This window comes from Bufo bufo, chromosome 4 (genome assembly GCF_905171765.1).
Source record: "Bufo bufo chromosome 4, aBufBuf1.1, whole genome shotgun sequence".
NCBI classification, from domain to species: domain Eukaryota; kingdom Metazoa; phylum Chordata; class Amphibia; order Anura; family Bufonidae; genus Bufo; species Bufo bufo.
In genome coordinates this window covers 458231845-458252769 of record NC_053392.1, presented here as the reverse complement: position 1 = coordinate 458252769, position 20925 = coordinate 458231845, and the positions used below count along the sequence as shown (strand labels likewise).

General features: G+C 44.2%; 1 protein-coding gene across 1 annotated transcript in view; it reads left to right on the top strand.

The window, feature by feature from the left end:
* The window catches only part of LOC120998679 (cytochrome c oxidase assembly protein COX20, mitochondrial), a 30531-nt gene extending 15456 nt beyond the window's left edge, over nucleotides 1-15075 (top strand). The window contains exons 2-4 of the mRNA XM_040429450.1: nucleotides 12460-12574; nucleotides 13326-13389; nucleotides 13937-15075. Of these exons, the coding sequence (XP_040285384.1) occupies nucleotides 12460-12574; nucleotides 13326-13389; nucleotides 13937-14072 (315 nt within the window). The 3' untranslated portion in view covers nucleotides 14073-15075. The remainder of the gene's footprint in view (nucleotides 1-12459; nucleotides 12575-13325; nucleotides 13390-13936) is intronic.
* Nucleotides 15076-20925: the final 5850 nt, after the last annotated feature.

Genomic DNA, 20925 nt, shown 5'->3' with positions numbered 1-20925 from the left:
CTATTCGCCATTTCCCCTAGTCGTCTCCACGATGGTACCCTTGAGCTTAGCTCCGCCCTATCAGGGACAGGAAAAACACGTAGAGAGATTAAATTGCCATTCACTGTCTATGGCCTCATGCCGTTGTTTTATTCCGTTTTTCGTGATTTTCTGTTGAAAACTCGGCTAATGCACCGTTTGTCATCCGCGTCCGTGGTTCCAGTCCGTAAAAAAAATATAACTTCTCCTATTTTTTTCACGGAAAACGGTTCGCGGGCCCATTCAAGTCAATGGGACCGTGAAAAAACGCGGAGGCACACAAGATTGTCATCCGCGTCTGTTTTTTTCCTATCATTTGCATGGCAAACTTGACTTAGACTTTTTTTTTACTGTCCTTCATGTCTGGTGATCCTCCAAAAATAAAGGAAGACACACGGAAACAAAAACGGAAACGGATCATGGAACAACGGAACCCCATTTTGCATAACGGAACACAACACCGGTCGTGTGCATGAGGCCTTGCTCCTCAGTGTTTTTCCTGTCCCTGTTCGGGAGAAGACATGTAGAGAGAACAGGCGGAAATCGTTTGCTTTTGGAATATTTTTCTATTTTATGGGGGCGGCAGTTCAGGAAGGCAAAGCCCACAGCTCCCTACCTTCCTGGCCAGAAAACAACTGCTGTTGGGGCCGATGCACTTGGTGTAAGTCCCCAATACTTTCTCCTCTCCGATCGGGACTAATGGTGCTGGAAGGTGTCAGGTGGCGTTCAGCGCCATTTTGGATGTGGCCACTTCCGGTTAAGGGCTGTACAGTATTCCGGCGGGCCGTAGGTAAGTACAAACAGGACGTAAGGGGGTGAGAACTTTACAGGTGGAGCTAGTGATGGAGGCTTAGAGGAAGTAAATTTGCCCTTACTCGCCCTGCGTCCCTCTGGAAGTGACAGGAATATCGTCACTTTCGGTTTCAGTTCAGCGTGCCGGCGCCCCGCGCGGCCGGCCCTTATAAGATGGCAGGGGTTATTATGGGAAGTGGCCGGGGAGATTGCAGATCCTCTCTCTGTGGATCTTCATGGATCGCAGCCCAGCTAATACAGGTTCAGCATCTCTTCAAACGGTGAGTAATCAGGACCTGGGCCCAGTCATCTTCCTTCTTATATGCTGGTTCTTACTACGGCTTTATGTCTTTCTCATTCCTTAGGGAGATGAGTCAGGGACAGGACACATCTCAGGTTAATTTGCATATGGATCAAATCGGTTTTTTTACACAATAAAAGCACACAGAGCTATGGGGACTGGGTATTGCGGATGTGCTAGCAGCCATCTAGCAACCCATGTCCTCAACTCTATACACAAAATCCCGGTGACAGGTTCCCTTTAAACCCAGAACTCTTAGGCCCCTTTCACACGAGCGAGTATTCCGCGCGGGTGCAATGCGTGATGCGAACGCATTGCGCCCGCACGGAATCCGGACCCATTCATTTTAATGGGGCTGTGTACATGTGCATTGGTTTTCACTCATCACTTCTGTGTTGCATGAAAATCGCAGCATGTTCTATATTCTGTGATTTTCACGCAACGCTGGCCCTGTAGAAGTGAATGGGGCTGCGTGAAAACGCATACCCAAGCAAGTGCGGATGTGATGCGTTTTTCACTGATGGTTGCTAAGAGATGTTGTTTGTAAACATTCCGTTTTTTATTACGTGCGTGCAAAACGCATTAAATCGCATTGCACCCGCACGATAAAAACCGAACGCGTTCGCAGACAAAACTGAATGACTTTGTGAAATCGCGCAGTTTTCACTGAATGCATTCGCAACGCATCCGGACCTAATCCGCACACGTCTGCAAGGGGCCTTAGAGTTCAGGCTGCAGCCTAAGTGTTTTCTATGATTACAAATTATCTGAAGACAGATTCATTTCTAAATTCCTTTTAGCCGCAGAACGATTACGTCCTATCATCCGCAATCTTGTCCCTCCAAGGAATCTAAATTTAGTCCTGATGGCTTTAATGGGCCCCCCTTTTAACTATAAAAACTATATTTTTGGTGGCCATTACTTCTGCCAGAAGGGTATGTGAGTTACAGGCACTTTCCACTATTTTTCCATATTTTCAATCTTTTGAAGACAGGCTTGTTGTCAAATTAGAGTCCACCTTTCTACCAAAAGTAGTGTCCTCTTTCCATAGGTCCCAGGACATAATTATTCTCTTTTTGTGATAAACCCAGTAATGGAAAAGAAGAAAATTTGCACAAATTAGATGTCAGAAGATCTGTTCTCCTTTATCTTCAAAGAAGAGAATCCTGGAGGAAAGATAGGAATCTTTTCCTTCAATTTTCAGGTCCTAATAAAGGTAAAAAGGGAACAGCAAGTTCCATATCTAGATGGATTAGGCAAACTGTTGCTGAGGCTTACAGAGTTTCGGGTAAACCTTCTATAGGCATTAAAGCCCATTCGCCCCGAAGCATGTCTGCCTTCTGGGCTTAAATGGCCTCAGCTTCTTTAGAAAGTATTTGTAAGGCTACTACCTGGAAATCTGTTCACACTTTCACTCGTCATTATAGGGTAGTTGTTTTTTCCCGCAAAAGATCTGACATTTGGACGTAAAGTCCTCCAGGCAGCAGTCGTCCCCCCCCCCCCCCCCAATCAGTTCATCTCTGTTATATCTCAAGGGTGCCGTCGTGGAGACGACTAGGGAAAACGGTAATTACACTTACTAGTAATTGTATTTCCACACCCACGGCACCCCATGTCGTACCACCAACCCCCCCGCCAAAAAAAAAAAGAGAACCAGGAGAGGTTCTTGGTAAATCACTGAGGAGTTAGGTAGGTAGGGGCAATTTAATCTCTGTGTTTTTCCTGTCCCTCAAGGGTGCCATCGTGGAGACTTCCAGGAAATACAATTACCAATAAGTGTAATTACTGTTTTTCATCACTTCTCTTACCCCAAAAAATTGAATAAAATTATATTAATTAAAACACACGCACAAAATGGTATCAATAAAAACTACAGATCATCCCGCAAAAAAATTATCCCCCACACAGTAGATATAAGTAGAGATGAGCGAATTTCATGTTATAAAATTTGTTCACGCTTAGTTTAGTGGTAAAAGCAGAATTGCGTTATGGATTCCGTTACTACGGACCATAACGCAATTCTATGACGGAATGCCTTTAGAGGCATTCCGTTATTCATTCCGTCATAATAGAAGTCTATGGCCTGCATAACGGATCCGTCCTCTCCTGCATAATGGAAACAGGACGGATCCGTTATGCAGGCCATAGACTTCTATTATGACGGAATGAATTGCGTTTTGGTCCGTGGTAACCATTCTGCTTTTACCACCAAACAAAGCGTGAACGAATTTCAAAATATGAAATTCTCTCATCTCTAGTATACAAAAGTTATGTGGGTCAAAATATGGTGATGTAAAAAAAAAAAATTTCCCAAAGTTTTAATATATTTTTTAAAGTATTTGCACATATAAAACCTATACATAAGTAGTATCATTGTAATCTTACTGACCCAGAGAATGAAGGGCACAGGTCAGTTTTGCCACAAAAAGAACGCCATAGGGACAAAACCCGTAAAACTGTGGAGATATTGCGTTTTTTTCCAATTCCATCCCATTTGGAATTTTTTCCCCGCTTCCCACTACATGGAATGGTGGCTCCTGCTTAGTCTGGGGTAGGGAAACTAAAATGCCCCAGACGAAGCAGGAGCGAAACCCAGGTCGGGCTTTTTTATATGTTCCATGTGATGTTCAAGATTACGATTTTGCGTGAGAAGCATACTCAATACCCCTCGTTGGTTCAGAGACTAAGACGCTGCGAAGGAGGAAGAATAAGGCGGACATTGGAAGAAGCAGCATAAAAAGAACCAGTGATTTTTGTGTTACCCCTAAGCTTACCTTTATTGCAGCGTGGACCCTAACCCCTTTTTATACGGCAGATCATAATGTAAGCCAACACTGTTACAGTTACTAGCCTACTGCCACGGCGTATAAAGTCGTACAGTGGTTGGCAAGTGGTTATAAAGGCAGCTGTAATTTTGTAATGTATTGTATTTTCCGCTTTATAAGACGCACCCAATGATAAGACGCACCCCAGGTTTAAGAGGAGGAAAATAAGAAAAAAATTTTTTTCATCAGACCCCATATCAGATCCTCAGATCAGACCCCCATAAATATGAGGACATCAGATCAGACCCCCATAAATATCAGGACATCACATCAAACCCCCATAAATATCAGGACATCACATCAGCCCTCCATGTCAGACCCCCATCAGACGTCAGATCAGCCCTCAATGTTAGACCCTTCCGTAATGGAAGCGCTCACTAATATTCGCTTTTGGGAAAAAGTGCATCTTATAAATTGAAAAATACGGTAATTTTTTTTTACCATTATTGCACCTATGTCCATGTGTGGGGCAATGATACAGGTGTGTCTATGTAACTGGCTGAGTGGGAGGAGCTATAAACTAAGAAGTGCATCATGGGTTTGGTTGGATACAGGAACAGGAAGTGCTACATACAGGATGGAACCAATCCAGAGTGATTTGTTTAGATTTAGGGAGTCCAAAAAAAAATAAAAAATGATGAAAATGTGCATGAGGTAAGCAACTGCATGAGCATAGCTGTTAAAAACCATAATAATCCCAGAAAACCCCTTTGGAATCACACATGCAGGTTTTTAGCCAAACACAGAAGTGGATACAAGAGAATGGTATCAGTCTTTCCTGTATACTTTAAAAAAAATTCCACTCCAGGCTTTTGGCTAAAAATAAAATCAAATACCATGTCCACTGCGTAACTGAGACAGCCATTCAGATCTTTGTCTGCAAAACACTGACGTATGTGGATACCTGCATATTTCTATTGAATGAGTCTCGGATGAAAATCGGACAAGAATGGTGCATACTGCGAGTTTCAGATATGTAAATCATGTCAGGCAGTCTAGATAGCACATTGACCGTAAATACTATTGTGTGAATTAGGGCCTAAAGGGGGATTTAGATGGCCTGATGTTGATTCCTACAAATGCTTGTTCTCGATAATGGGCCCGTGTAAAGGTGCTGCAGATCACCTGTTGAACGAACACCACAATCATCGCTCCCGGGCAGCAGATTGTGCTGTGTAAACATAACTCTGCTGTTCAGGAGCAGTGATTTTTATATGGAGGTGATTGCTGCATGTACATACAGAGCTTCACCTCCACTGAACGAGCAGCCAACTGTCGCGAAATAACGCTTCCTTGTCGACAATAGTCTTCTCACCATGCCTAAATCCACCTGGAGTTCATTTAGCTGCTTGTCACCCACAGGATAGGAGATAAGCATCTGATGTGGGGGAACTGGAACTGCTGGAACTCCCACCAGTCATGAGACTGAAGAATGAGGTCCTGTTCTCCCTAAATGAATGCACTGGCAGGTTACACAGACTGCTGCCACTCCATTCATTCTCTATAGAACTGTCAGAGAGCGTTATCTGTTGAAGTGCTTAAATAAATGATAATCCATTCCGAAGCAGTCCTCTGGCACGCGATCTTAAAAGTTCAGTTCTTTATTTTGTTCTTTTATTAATTTCGAATGGAGCGGCGGTCAAACGTGCAGTGCCCTCTATTCAAGTCTATGGGACTTACAAAGATGGCAGAGAACAACAATCAGCTATTTTAATAATTTCCATAGAATTTACCGTATTTTTTTTTTCCCCCACGACAGCACCACAGAGAGAGAGAGAGGATCCTCCCCCACGGACAGGAAACCTACAGAATAAAAAGGTGGAGCCTCTCTTCCCCTTCAGTGGTTTCCTGTCCCTGGAGTAGGAGACCTACAGTTCTTTCTCAGGTTCTTACTGCCGGTCTGTGTATCCTAGTGGGTCCCTAGAGGGCTGGTGGTATCCTGCCGGGGTCCATCGCGCTGCGGGTGCAGGCTGACAGGATTCTAGGATTCGGGGGGGACTCCCCTGGGTCTTGCGGCAGGCAAGTGGGCATCTTTTACTGAAGTAATGCCATGCTACTATCCTGTCGTGTAGGAGGTTACGGAGTGCGGCTACTTCCGGTAGCTGGAGAACCGGGTGATGTAGCTCCGGAGGCACGTGGTGACACACTTCCGGCCCGCGCTGTTCAAAGAGCGTCTCTCAACGCCAGAGAAGCCGAGGCACTGACAGGCGGCTTATTGTGATCCGAAGCGGCTGATACAGGCTTCCAGGTTATGGAGGAATGATAATTGTATCCCTCTCTCTCCCTATTTCCCTGGCCATAACTTCTGGCAGAAAGGGGTTACATGAAGCTCAATGCTGGTCTGAATTATATTTTCTGACCCATAAGCAGGCTTTCCTGGCTGTCACCAGCTATTATGGAAGAAGACAAGACACAAGAATCTGCTGAGAGAGAGAGAATGTAGCACCGGTTCCGGTACTTTTGGACAGTTTTTTTTCTGGGTGAGTTACATTGCTGTGGCATTTTTTCTCAGTTTTTTTTTTTTATTTCTATGATTTTATTTTAGTGTAAGCCTAAGAAAATGCTGGTTAAAAGAAAGAATAAAGAATGTGCCTTATGCAAGACAACTCTTTCACCCTCATGACAAAAAGTTATGTCAGCACTGTATTGACAAAACTGTTACAGAGGAATCTCCGTCCTTTTTAAAGAATATAAAAACTCTCATTCGGATGGAAGTTAAAAATACTCTTAAATCCGGTAAGAAGCAGAAGGTGGCAGAAAGAGTTAGCCTATCCAAAGACAATTCTTCTGATGGCAGTGACTTCCCTCTGGATGCCTTTTCTTCGCAATCTTCCTCAGAGGAAGAAATTGAAGGAAGAGCCTCTTTTCCTCCAGAAGATACGGATAGACTATTAAAAGTTATTAGATCTACTATGAACATTGAAGAGGTAAAGGAAGATAAGTCGGTAGTAGATTCTATGTTTGAAGGGTTGCAGGACAAAAAGAGTAGATTCTTTCCTGTTCATAATAATGTTCTTACTCTAATTCACAAAGAGTGGAAGAAACCAGATAGGAAGGTATTTATTTCCAAAACTTTTGAAAAGTAAATGCCCCTTCGAAAAAGAGGCTTCATCTTCTTGGGACAAGGCTCCCAAGATAGATGTGGCCATTTCTAAGGTTTCTAAAAGATCATCTTTTCCCTTTTGAGGACACGGGTGTTTTTAGGGACCCTTTGGATAAAAATGCTGAGTCCTTCCTAAAGGGTGCTTGGGAAGCGTCCACTTCCTCGTTTCGTCCCAACATAGCGGCCACGGTAACGGCTAGATTTATAGCTTTATGGCTAGAACAGTTAGAGGTTCAGTTGATGGAGAGGTTTCCTAGGGTGCAAGTTTTATCTTCCCTGCCCACCTTGCAAAAAGCTTCTGACTCTGGCGGATGCCTCCTTAGATGCGGTTAGGCTTGGTGCTCAGGCTTCATCTCTTACTAACCGCTTATAGAGCCCTTTGGCTTAAGAATTGGAGTGAAGTTTAGGCCTAGACTGTCCTTTCGGTCCTCAGGAGGAAATACGGGAAGGGGGCAGTTTAGAGATAAAGACCAGAGATACAGGTCCAGAAATTTTGCAGGGAAAGGTTTCCTTTTTGGAAACTCTTCCTCGTCAAATTAAAAACCCTCCCAACAATGACGCAAAGCCAAAGGGGGGAGGAAGGCTAAGGTTTTTCCTCTCTGCATGGGAAAAGGTAGCAGGGCCATGGGTTTTGGAAGTTATTCATCACGGCCTGAAAACAGAATTTCGCACCTTGCCGCCTCAAAGATTTGTAACTACAAAAAATTGTGCTGTAAAGGGGTCCTTACCCATAATAAAGGAAATTCGAGAATTGCTAGAGAAAGAGGTCTTAATTCCTGTCCCTCACAAGGAACAATTAGAAGGCTATTTCTCCCCTCTCTTTTTAGCTCCAAAGCCGGATGGCTCTTTCAGGACCATTATCAACCTGAGGGATTTAAACAAATTTCTAGTGTTCAGGAAATTCAAGATGGAAACAATGAAAACTACGATACAGCTTCTGTTTTCACATTGTTTCAGGGCAGTAATAGATCTGGTAAGATGTCTATTTTCACATCCCTATGCACCCGGAGTTCCAGAAGTTTCTCAGAGTTGCAGTTTTTATGGACTGTCAACTACAATAATTCCAATTTCAGGCATTGCCTTTTTGGTCTGTCCATGGCCCCAAGGATCTTTACCAAGGTGGTAGTGGAAATGGTGTCCTTCATAAGACTGAAAAATGTTATGTTAGTACAGTATCTGGACGACTTCTTAATAATTGCAAAATCCCTTCGCAGTTGCAGGGAAGCAGTTCAGATGGTGGAGAACACTTCAGAAATTAGGTTGGATTGTCAACGACAAAAAGTCCAGACCAAAGCCGAAAAAGTGTCCGAGATTTCTTGGCCTAATTCTAGACTCCGAATCTCAGAAAGTATTTTTGCCGGAGGAAAAGATAAGCAAAATTTTCAGTCAAATAAAATCCTTAGCATCTCCCACTCTGATGATTCGGAAGGCGATGTCGGTCCTGGGGTCTCTAGTATCCTGCATTCCGGTGGTCGAATGAGCTGAACTGCACTCTCGACAATTACAGCTGGAAGTATTGACTGCCTTTAAAAAGAGCAAGGGAATCCTAGAGGTCAGGCTGCAAATCTCGAACACAACAATGAGAAGTCTAGCCTGGTGGGAGGACAGACAGAATTTGATACAGGGTGTCCCATGGACCTATCTGTATCCGATAGTCCTAACTACGGATGCAAGCCCCTGGGGGTCGGGTGCTTATGTCCGGGGTCACAGTTTTTAAGGTCAGTGGTCACAGAATCAAAGGCACTTTTCCTCCAACAGAAAAGAGCTCTTGGCTGTAAGATTGGCGATAAAAGATTCTCAGTCCCTAATAGGTTCAGGCCATGTCAGAGTCCTATCAGACAGTGGTAGCCTATGTAGATCACAAGGGGGGGACAAAGTCAGTCTCCCTTTGGTTGGAAGCAAATCGTTTGTTGAAAAATTTGGAGGGGCAGATCAGTCACATCTCGGCACTACATATAAAAGGAAAAGAAAATATTCAGGCAGACTTCCTGAGCAGGTATCCTCTAAGGCAGGGGAAAGGGTTTTTAAACAAATAATTTTTTTTCATGATCACAAAATTATGGGACATTCCTGTGATAGACCTGTTTGCCTTCCTTCAAAACAAGAAATATCTATTTTGTTCCTTAGATCCAAGGGAATCCCCTTATGGGGGGGATGCCCTTCTCCTGAAATGGGACTTCACTCTAGCATATGCCTTTCCCCCATTCCAGTTACTTCCATTGGTGCTGAAGATCAGAAAGGACAGGGCAAGAGTAATTCTAATTGCTCCCTTCTGGCCGAAAAGAGCATGGTTTACTCCTCTCAGAATAATGTCGGTGTCTGATCCATGGATACTTCCAGAGATCCTGGATCTGCTGTCCCAGGGTCCTGTTTTACCATCCAGCAGTAAAGGGTCAAGTTGGAATTTACAGCATGGAATTTGAAAGGAACCTATTAGCAAAAAAGGTTTTTTCACAGGAGCTGTTTGTGGCACTTCTTAAAGGGTTTCTATCACTTCGTATGACATAATTAGCTCTCAGACACTAGCGATCCGCTAGTGTCTGCTCTGGCCAACGATCCTAATATAACAGCTTTTGGGGCAGCCATTTTGCTAAAAAAATAACTTTTATAAATATGCTAATGAGCCTCTAGGTGCTTTGTGGGCGTCATTAGCACCTAGAGGCTCCGTCTACCTTCATACACAGCCACCGCCCAGCGCGTCCCTCCAGCCCGCTCATCTCCTGCTGAATGCGATCCTCCGTGTGACGCAGCGGACGAATTCTCGCGCATGCGCCGTGCGCGGCTGTATTCGGCGCATGCGCAGTGAATGTCTGACCGCTTCCCTGCTCAGACATCTCCAATGCGCCTGTTCCTTGGAGCACTATGACGTCATCGGCACAGGCGCAGTGGAGATGTCTGAGCAGGGAAGCGGTCAGACATTCACTACGCATGCGCCGAATACAGCCGCGCACGGCGCATGCGCGAGAATTCGTCCGCTGCGTCACACGGAGGATCGCATTCAGCAGGAGATGGGCGGGCTGGAGGGACGCACTGGGCGGTGGCTGTGTATGAAGGTAGACGGAGCCTCTAGGTGCTAATGACGCCCACATAGCACCTAGAGGCTCATTAGCATATTTATAAAAGATATTTTTTTAGCAAAACGGCTGCCCCAAAAGCTGTTATATTAGGATGGTTGGCCAGAGCAGACACTAGCGGATCGCTAGTGTCTGAGAGCTAATTATGTCATACGAAGTGATAGAAACCCTTTAAGAGTAAAAAAACTGTGACTATCTCTATTTATGCTAGGGCATAGAGGAAATTTATAGAATTTTAAAAAATTAATCCTGACAGTCTGCCTGATTCCGTACCTACTTCCCATATTCTGGAATTTCTTCAAAAAGGGCTGACTTTAGGATTAGCTAAAAGTACATTAAAGGTGCAGGTTTCTGCCCTTTCGGTACTTTTTGAGAAAAACTTTGCTTCAGATCCTTGGGTAGTAAGATTTTTTTTAGAGCAGTGGGGATTGCTCTGGTTTATACCCCAAAAGTTCCCTCTTGGGATCTAAATTTGGTTTTAAAAGCTCTGATGCAGTCACTGTTTGAGCCCATTGAGTCGTCCAATATCAAACATCTTGCCTATAAATTGATTTTATTGGTAGCACTAACCACAGCCAGGAGGGTTAGCGAGTTACATGCTATTTCAAAAATTTTCCCTTCACTACTATTCTGGAGGATAGAGTCGTTGTCCAACTTGATCCGGCCTTCTTACCTAAAGTCTCCTCCCAATTTCATAGGTCCCAGGAGATAGTGCTTCCCTCTTTCTGTGGTAATCCTAAAACCCCAAAAGAGAGAGAATTTCATAGATTGGATGTGAGACTATGTTTATTGCATTATCTTAAATCTACAGAGGGTTGGCGAAAGTCTTCAGCCTTGTTTGTCCTCTTTTCTGGGCCAAATAAGGGTAAGAAGGCTACCAAAAGTTCCTTGTCTAGATGGATTAGACTTGGTATATCTCAAGCTTACTTGGAGGCTGGTCTGTCTCCTCCAATCTCGGTGAAGGCTCATTCTACTCGTTCTGTCTCCACTTCTTAGGCGGAGAAATCTTGTGCAACTATTGAACAAATCTGTAGAGCTGCAACGTGGTCCTCTCCCTCTACATTTTTTCGGCACTATAGTTTGGATCTCAACTCTTCCTCTGGTCTATCCTTTGGTAGAAAGGTCCTGCAAGCTGTGGTCCCTTTCTAAGGATGGATGCTCTTCTCTGTTATTCTCTCGGTTGTGCTGTCGTGGGGGAAGGGAAAAATGATGATTACACTTACTGGAAATCAGATTTTCCAGACCCCACGACAGCACCCTTCCTTATTCCCTCCCTGGGTTCTTACTTTTATTCCTTCTTATAAGCACTGGGTGTGGCAAAATAAAAAGTGTATGTTGTTTGGTATATGATAAACTTGATTAACTAGGGTAGGAGTCCCTCTCTTGCTCTGAAATCCACTGAAGGGGAAGAGAGGCTCCACCTTTTTATTCTGTAGGTTTCCTGTTCCTGGGGGCGGATCCCCTCTCTCTGTGGTGCTGTCGTGGTGTCTGGAAAACCTGATTAAGTGTAATAATCATTCTTCGCCCTATAAGATGCACCGGCCCCTAAGACACACCTAAGTTTTAGAGGAGAACAATAAGAAAAAAAAAATTTCATTAGACCTCAGGTCAGACCACCAATCAAACCCCCAATGTTAATAAGACCTCAGATCAGACCCCAATGTGAATGACCCCCAATCCGACCTCAGATATGAGCCCAATGCCTCATGTCAGCCCCCAGCAGTGTTATTTGAGCACAATTCCCTCTCACCAGCCCCCAGCAGCCTAAAATCAGCCCCCATTTCCTTTCACCAGCCACCAGCAGTGATATTTCAGCACCATCAGCCTCATATGGAATAAAATAAAAAAATCACTTACCTCACCTGCTCCGGACGCCGCTGCTTCTCACCGCCCACGCTCTGTCTTCCTCCTCCTCCGTCTGCTGTGCTGTGAACTGGTGCGCACAGCGTGAGGTCACAGTGCGCCCTCACACTGTGCGCAGCCTTCACAGCCGAGGACCATGAAGCGGTGAGTACAAACCACTTCCCGGTCCTCCGGTACTAATGAAGAGCTTCCATAATGGAAGTGCTTCGTTAGTATTCGCCCCATAAGACGCAGGGGCATTTTCCCCCACCTTTGAAGGGGGGGGGGGGGTGCGTCTTATGGGACGAAAAATACAGTAAGTGGAGCAGTAGTGTGAATCTTGGGACAGAGCCTTCATCGGTTTTGTAGTACTGGATAGGCCTGCTGTTTTTGGTTGTCACAGCAAAACAGGAACTTGAAAGCAGAAGACTTGGGAGTGGTGTAAATGCCACTGCTGTAACCAGAACACCCACTTAATCTTTATATTGTTGTTTTTCCTATTAGTCCTTTAAGTTGCTTTGGATCCTGGATGTTCAGAAGGTACCATGTGCACGTGAATCTGTGCTGTTTGGATCTGTTGGCTCTTTAGTGATTGGTGTCGGACATTTTCTAACAACAAGTAAGTAAAATTATAGATGAGCAACAAGAATGTTACCATAGAAGGGCCTCACAAACTGGGGACCTTCCTCTAAGGGGCATATGGAATGGGGTTGTACTCTATAGGAAACTCCTTTACTTGTAGAATAAGATGAGGGGCCAACATCTCTTGCCCTGTGTTCCAGGACCGCATCCACGGCATACTGCTGATGTTCTGCAGAATCTGAGGCTGACTCTTGGAGCTCTGCCGTGGTTTTACAGTTTGCATGCCGCAGATTTAGCCCATTTTGTGGGGCTAGTCCATGTACATATAAAGGTGAAACTCGAAAAATTTTAATATCGTGCAAAAGCCCATTTATTTCAGTAATGCAAATTAAAAGGAATTGCATTAATGCAGCTTAAAATTAGAATTTTCTGAAAAGGTTCAATATTCTAGGCTCAAAGTGTCACACTCCAGTCAGCTAATTAATCCAAACCCCCTGAGCAAAGGGTACCTCAAAATTGTGACTTTGGGGTTTCATAAGCGGTAAGCCATAATCATCCAGATTATAACAAATAAAGGCTTGAAATATCTTGCTTTGCATGTAATGAGTCTATCTCATATGTTAGTCTCACCTTTTAAGTTGCATTACTGAAATAAATGAACTTTGCACAATATTCGAATTTTTGGAGTTTCACCTGTATACGCTCCTGTGACAGATTTGAAATCAGTGTGGAATTTAAACCGTGTTTATATGCCTTTAAAGCGTAAAATGTTTCCTTCCATTTTACAGGCAGAGTTAAACGTTCTTGTGACTTGGCAGCTGGTGGATTCATTCTTAGTACCTTGGGCAGTTGGTAAGTTTTTCCTTTCTTCACAGTTTATATTTGCTGAATTGGAGAATAGAGCTGCATGCATTATGTGAGGGGTGCTTGCAGGGGCAGCCTTCCCTGATGGGACAGCCTCATAGTGCTATGATATATGACTTGCTGTTTATGTAGGTTACTAAAGTTATAGGGGCACATTCAGTAAGACTGGAGTTTTAGATGTCGGTCTTAATAAAGCCCCATTGCTGGCGGTGGATCCGCCGAAGTTATGAAGAGGTGCAGGCCTCTTCATAACTTTGGTGCATCCAGTGCAAGTTCTAAATGTAAGACCGCTTCCGAGGCGTGCAAGCCCGTCCTCTTCCCCGCCCACAATTTGAGACCTGGCATAAGTGGGGAGAAGTCAAAGATAGTGACTCAACTAAGCATTGCACCACCATCTGCGCCTGAAATACACCTAATTTAGGTGTATTTCAGTGTAATAAAATAACCCCCCTATAGTATATATATTCACATTGTACATGATTACTGATGAATAGACAATGCCAATGTAAATAGTAGTTTTATGTTTTTTTTTTAGGTTATACTGTAGATACAACTATGCAAAACTGAAGATTCAGCAAAAAATAGTACAAGATGGCATTAAAAAGAAGGTGATATATGAAGGCAGCAATATCGATCCAACGGTTAACAGCAGTAGTAAAAGCGGCTCATGAACCAATAATCACAACCATGGACTGGGAGAACATTACAGATTCCATACAGATGCCAAATCTTCATCTGCTCATATAGATACCCCAACACGGGGCTGGATGAGAAGCAGCTTAAAGGTGTTGACCAATTTGTTAATTGACCAATTTGCAATAGCCCCCACTCATTTTGTCACTTGACATATATCAGCCAATCGGGGATCTGTAAACGCCTACAATCCTCCAACGCTGCATCCATAGGGCGCAAGATTGACCACATCACCGCTTTTGTGCTGTCCCTAGACGGATCCTCTTCTGAGAATCCATCCAGCAACAGCACAAAGTGGTGATGTGATTAATCCATCTTGCTTTCTATGGTCACAGAGCCCAAAGATTGTAGGTGTTTACACATCCCTCACATGGGCACCTCCTGTTGCGTGATGGACATACGGATGTACTGTATGCCACATCAAAAAGAGATTGGGGCTACTACCAAACCCCTTTAAGGCCACATTCTGGTCAGTATTTTGCGTAAGCCAAAACCAGCAAGGGAACAGAGAGCAACACTCTAAGGCCAGTTCCAGATGAGTGAATTCCCCTAGTGAACTGCTGGCCTTATGTGAACACAGATCATTACAGTGGAGGTCGGGCAGAGTCACACAGCATTATAAATCATTATAATTCTGTGCTGTCCGGTCGAAGGACCAGAGTTCACTATGGGAATTCTCTCTCTCACACCGAGCGTTTCACGGCATGAACTCGTCTGAAACTGGCCTAATAGAAACATTTACAACTTTTCCATTCTTTGGATCTATTTCTGGTTTTGGCTTCTAAATACTGATGCAGAATACAGCAATGTGAAAGAGGCCTAATAATGCATCTAAGCAATATCATGTTTATATGATTTTTTTTTTATGTAGTTTTGATTCAATTCTAACATTGAAATTTGTGGATATGTAATCTATTTATTAAAATTGTACATTCTGGCATATTTTATCTTGTCATATGGAAATAAATGCCTTATACTTTCTTTGTATCTTTGTCACATCCTTATACTATATCCATTTCTGAAAGTACATGTTTTGTTCTTGTAGTTCAGACAATACGGGCAATGCGCCAAATTTTGGACAGTGGCTCAGGCATGTTTTTTTAGCGATTTTACAGTATACTTCGTGATATTTAAAGTTTCAGACATAGTGCCAAATGTAATGATTGCTTTGTTTATCCAAGGTAGAGCTAACCCCTTCCATCGCAGCAATTTTTATTTTCATTTTAAAACTTTGAAAAAAATCATTTTTTTCTTGGCATTACCATATTCTGATCCCCATAACTTTATTTATAATTACAGCTCCAGAGCTGTTTGAGGGTTCATTTTTTACAGGGCAGTTAATGTTGGACCGGGCTCATATCTTTTGGGGTTTAACTCCTTAGGGGCCGGGCTCATTTTCACCTTAAGGACCAGGCTATTTTTTGCAAATCACCAGTGACCAGTGTCACTTTATGTGTGAATAACTTTAAAACGCTTTTACTTATCCAGGCCATTCTAAGATTGTTTTTTTTTTGGCGCATGTTGTACTTCATGACACTGGTAAAATGGAGTAAAAAAAATAATAATTTTACTTTATAAAACAATACCAAATTTACCCAAAATTTCCAAGTTTTAATTTCTCTACTTCTATAATACAATCCTACATAAAAAATTGTTATTAATTTACATTCCCCTTATGTCTACTTCATGTTTGGATCATTTTGGGAATGCCATTTTATTTTTTGGGGACGTTACAAGGCTTAGAAGTTTAGAAGCAAAGCTTGAAATTTTTTAGAAATTTTCCAAAACACACTTTTTAAGGACCAGTTCAGGTCTGAAGTCACTTTGTGAGGCTTACATAATAGAAACCCCCCCAAAATGGCCCCATTTTGGAAACTACACCCCTCAAGGTATTCAAAACTGATTTTGCAATCTTTGTTAACCCTTTAGGTGTTCAACAAGAGTTATTGGCAAATGGAGATGAAATATACGAATTTTGGCATATTTTCCATTTTAATCCATTTTTTTCCAGTAACAAAGCAAGGGTTTACAGCCAAACAAAACTCAATATTTATTGCCCTGATTCTGTAGTTTGCAGAAACACCCCATATGTGGTCGTAAACTACTGTACGGGCACACAGCAGGGCGTAGAGGGAAAGGAGCGCCATGTGGTTTCTGGAAGGCAGATTTTGCTGGACTGGTTTATTTACACCATGTCCCATTTGTAGCCCCCCTGATGCACCCCTAGAGTAGAAATTCCATAAAAGTGACCCCATTTTGGAAACTACTGGAAAAGGTGGCAGTTTTATTGGGACTATTTTTTAGGGTACATATGATTTTTGGTTGCTCTATATTACATTTTTGTGAGGCAAGGTTACCAAAATAGAAATTCTGAAATTTCATCTCCATTTGCCATAAACTGTTGAGGAACACCTAGAGGGTTAATAATATTTGTAAAATCAGTTTTAAATACCTTGAGGGGTGTAGTTTCTTAGATGGGGTCACTTTTAGGGAGTTTCTACTCTAGGGGTGCATCAGGGGTTCTTCAAATGGGACATGGTGCCAAAAAAAAGGCAATCAAAATCTGCCTTCCAGAAACCATATGGTGTTCCTTTCCTTCTGCGCCCTGCCGTTTGGTCATACAGCAGTTTACGACCACATATGGGGTGTTTCTGTAAACTGCAGAATCAGGGTAATGAATATTAAGTTTTGTTTGGCTGTTAACCGTTGCTATGTTACTGGAAAAAATTGATTAAAATGGAAAATTTGCCAAAAAATAGCTGTTTTGGCCCCATTTTTATTTTATTTTTTTGACCATGTTCATCTGAGGGGTTAGGTCATGGGGTATTTTTATAGAGCAGATTCTTACGGACACGGCGATACTTAATATGTCTACTTTTTTAAAATTTATTTAGGTTTTACACTATATTATCCTTTTTTTAAACAAAAAAAAACATTTTAGTATCTCCATAGTCTAAGAGTCATTTTTTTTTGTTTTTTTGTTTTTAGTTGTCTTAGGGGCTCATTTTTTGCCGGAATAGAGGACTGTTTTAATGGCACTATTTTGGGGGGCCTATGACTTTTTGATCGCTTGCTATTACACTTTTTGTGATGTAAGGTGACAAAAAAATACCTTTCTTTTGCACCGATTTTATTTTTTTGACCGTGTTCATCTGGGGGGTTAGGTCATGGGGTATTTTTTTTAGAGCAGATTCTTACGGACGTGGCGATACCTAATATGTCAACTTTTTTATTTATTTTAGTTTTACATTTTGAAAAAAATCTTTTTTTTGGTGTCTCAAGTCTGAGAACCAGTTTTTTTTTCGATTGTCAGTGGCTAAATGGAATTAAAATTGGGGAAGAGGATTATAAATTTAGTACTTTATGGAAGTGTGGTACTCCCTGAAGCAACCAATAATGCAGAAGCCCGGATGATCGGGGCACGTGTCACACTGAGTGGCGGTGTCCTTCCGTATCCCCCTCCTGTGACACACTCTGCACCTTTTTTGGGTCCGTCCCTTCTTTCCAGTATGGGGGACCACCCTGGAAAGTGTTGGTCAGGGCGATCCGGGCGCCTCCAGTTCCCGAGGTACTCCGGCCTGCTCTTTCCCAGTCAGCAAAGATTAGGGCCTTGAGGACTGCCTCATAGAACTGGAGGAATTTCCCTGTGTTGCCAGCGCTCCGGAACAGCACAAAAGAGTTGTACAAGGCAACCTGTACCAAGTAGACCGCAACTTTTTTGTACCATGCCGGGTTTTGCGCATTGGCATTATATGGCTTGAGGACTTGATCAGAGAGATCAACTCCTCCCATATACCGATTGTAGTCGATGATACAATCGGGCGTGAGGACCGTTGCCGTGGTACCTCGCACAGGGACAGGGGTGATGCCTTTACAGTGAATTGTGGACAGTACAAGGACAACCCTTATATCTGACTAGCAGCAGGTTTCCACTGGATAGGTACCTGGAGGGGGTGGGTAGGGAGGCCCCATTGATTTTTCTGCACTGTCCCACAAGCGGACGTGGATCTGGCGGCGAGGGACTTGAACAAGGGGATACTAGTATAAAAGTTATCCATGTACAGGTGGTAACCCTTATCTAGCAGTGGGTGCATAAGGTCCCACACAGGTTTCCTGCTAACAGCCAGAGTGGGGGGACATTCTGGGGGTTCAATACGGGAATCTCGCCCCTTGTACACCCGAAACTTGTAAGTGTAACCTGAGGTACTCTCACAAAGTTTGTACAGCTTCACGCCATACCTCGCCTGCTTAGAGGGAACATACTGGTGGAAAATAAGTCTCCCCTTGAAAGCAAAGAGAGACTCATCAACCGCGACCTCCCTTCCAGGTACATAGGCCTCCAAAAATTTGGCCCTAAAGTGATCGATGACCGGCCCGATTTTGTACAGGCAGGATCACATTTGGGGGGACATGCTGCATTATCTACATAATGCAGGCATTTCCGAATGGCCTCAAAACGGGGGCGTGTCATGGCCGTACTGTAAAGTTGGGTCTGGTAGAGGACGTCCCCACTCCAGTACAGCCTGACACTGGGTTTTTTGACTAGGCCAATGTGCTGCACGTGGCCTCAAAACGTCCTAATCTCGGCTGCACTGACCGGAGTCCAGCCACCGGCCCTAGCCAGAAAGGAGCCTGGGTGTTGAGCAATGAACTGTTGGGCGTACAAGTTCGTTGGCTCCACCATCAGATTCAGTGGTCACTGAAAAAAAGACTAAAATAGTCATATTCAGTGAAGCCCACTGTGGGAATCTGGATTCCTGGTTGGCCAACAAAATCAGGAATCACAGGCTCAAAATCCTCTGGGGTACACCATGCAAGTTCACTGGTAGGGGGCTCAGGTGCACTTATCTGGTGTGCCGGAAAACTAGTACGAGCCCCAGAGTACGAGCTCGTACTAGTGTGGGCCACAGGGTCCCTGGCATGGCGGTCCCCTTGCTCCGCCTGGCGGCGTCTCTGCTGCCTTGGGGGCTCATCATTGCTAGATGAGGAGGACGCGGATGACAAGAGAAAAGTGCGGTCATCCTCGTCCTCACTGGGGCTCTCGGAGTCAAAGGCAAGCTGGGCATATGCCTCCTCGGCCGAGAACATCCGGCGGGCCATACGGGAGTGCGTGTGTGTGTGCGCACGGGTGTTCGCGGACTTTGCCCTAAACCTAACAGAAAAAATAAAACTAAATAAAAAAAAAAAAATGAAAACCCCCCAAAAAAATGAAGATTCAAACTCGCTGATCAGCCGTCCGAAGCTGATCAGCGGTGGGGTGGGCGATGCGCTAACAGTGGCCGGACGCTAAGAGTGCCGGCCACGGTCAGCATACGCAAAAAAAAAACGCTTGCGCCCCAAAAAATGTGTGTGGGGGGAGCAAGCTGCAGCACCCCTGGGGAGCTGTGCTGTGGACCCCAGACACCCGATCAGGGTGATGCAAAGTTTTTTTTCCCCTAAACTTTCCCTGAATATCCCTGCCTAACCTAACCTTTCCCTAACCTGTCCCTATGTACCTTTTAGTGCCAGATGGCACTGTGGACGGTCAGAAGAGGGTTGCTGGGCAGAGATGGGGGTTGATGGGCACAGATCCGACGCAGGCTCCTCGCTCCCGGACACAGAAAGGAGGAGGAGAGCAGAGCTGCAGTAACTTAAACCTCCCGCCCGCCCTGCAGCCAATCAGAAGTGATCCTGAGAGGTGATGTCACCATCACCTCGCAGGATGGTGATTGGTGGTGTATTATCACACCACCGATCACCATCCTATTCCGGGTTATCGGGTCACCAGAGACCCGAATAACCTGGAAACGCATCAAACCGCAGGTCTAAATTGACCTGCGGTTTGCTGCGATCGCCGATACGGTGGGGTCACAGGACCCCCCTCGACATTGTGACAGAGTGCCTGCTGAATGAATTCAGCAGGCATCCAGTTCCGCGCGGCGGTGATCGTAAATACACATGACGTACCGGTACGTCATGTGTCCTTAAGTACCAAGGCATAATGACGTACCAGTACGTCATGTGTCCCCAACAGGTTAAATACCATTTTGGCATGTGTGTGACAATCACTCTATATTCAGAAGTGACCAAGAAACAGCAGATCCACTATTTAGACTTTTTTTTTTTTTCCTGTTACGTTTACAGTACAGGTTAAATTATTTTATATTTTAACCTGTAGGGAACCTGCGGGCCATGACTTAAGGACCAGTGCCGAACAGCTTTCTGATTGGGAGGGTGCAGGAGCAGAGCCCGCTCGATCGGCAGGGGTCCAGCTGTTCTCGACAGCTGAGCCTCTGCTTGTATACACCAGCATTCGTGAATACACTATTGCCGACATTAACACCTTGTAGCCCACGGTCAACTCTGACTGCAGCATGCATGGGGTTGTGCTGCTGTGATGGAGACCCAACGGCAGCCCGATGCCTTACACAGGCATCAAGGCTTGCCTTCTATGAAAGCCTATGCAATCCAGCCACTGGGTCTCATAGGCAGGCTGTCAGTGTATTACACTAACAGTCAATGCATTACAATACATAATGTATTGTAATGCATTGTAGAGAGGATCAAACCCCTAAAAGTTGAAGTCCCATAATGGGACAACATGGAGACCAATAATTTAAAAGCCCCCTCCCCTTTACCTCATCCAGTTGTTTCCTGTCCCCGGGATGGATGGAGACCTTCAAAGGCAGAAGGGTCGCTTTTTTCTCTCTGCCCCTGGAAAGACGCTCAGCCTTTGGTTTGTTGGCCCTGAGAATATGTCAGGAGGGCTGTAGCAGAGCGCAGTACTTGGGGGAGGGAAGCTGTCTTATCTCCCTACCTGTGCTTTGGTGTAAGTCCTGCATGGATTCAGGC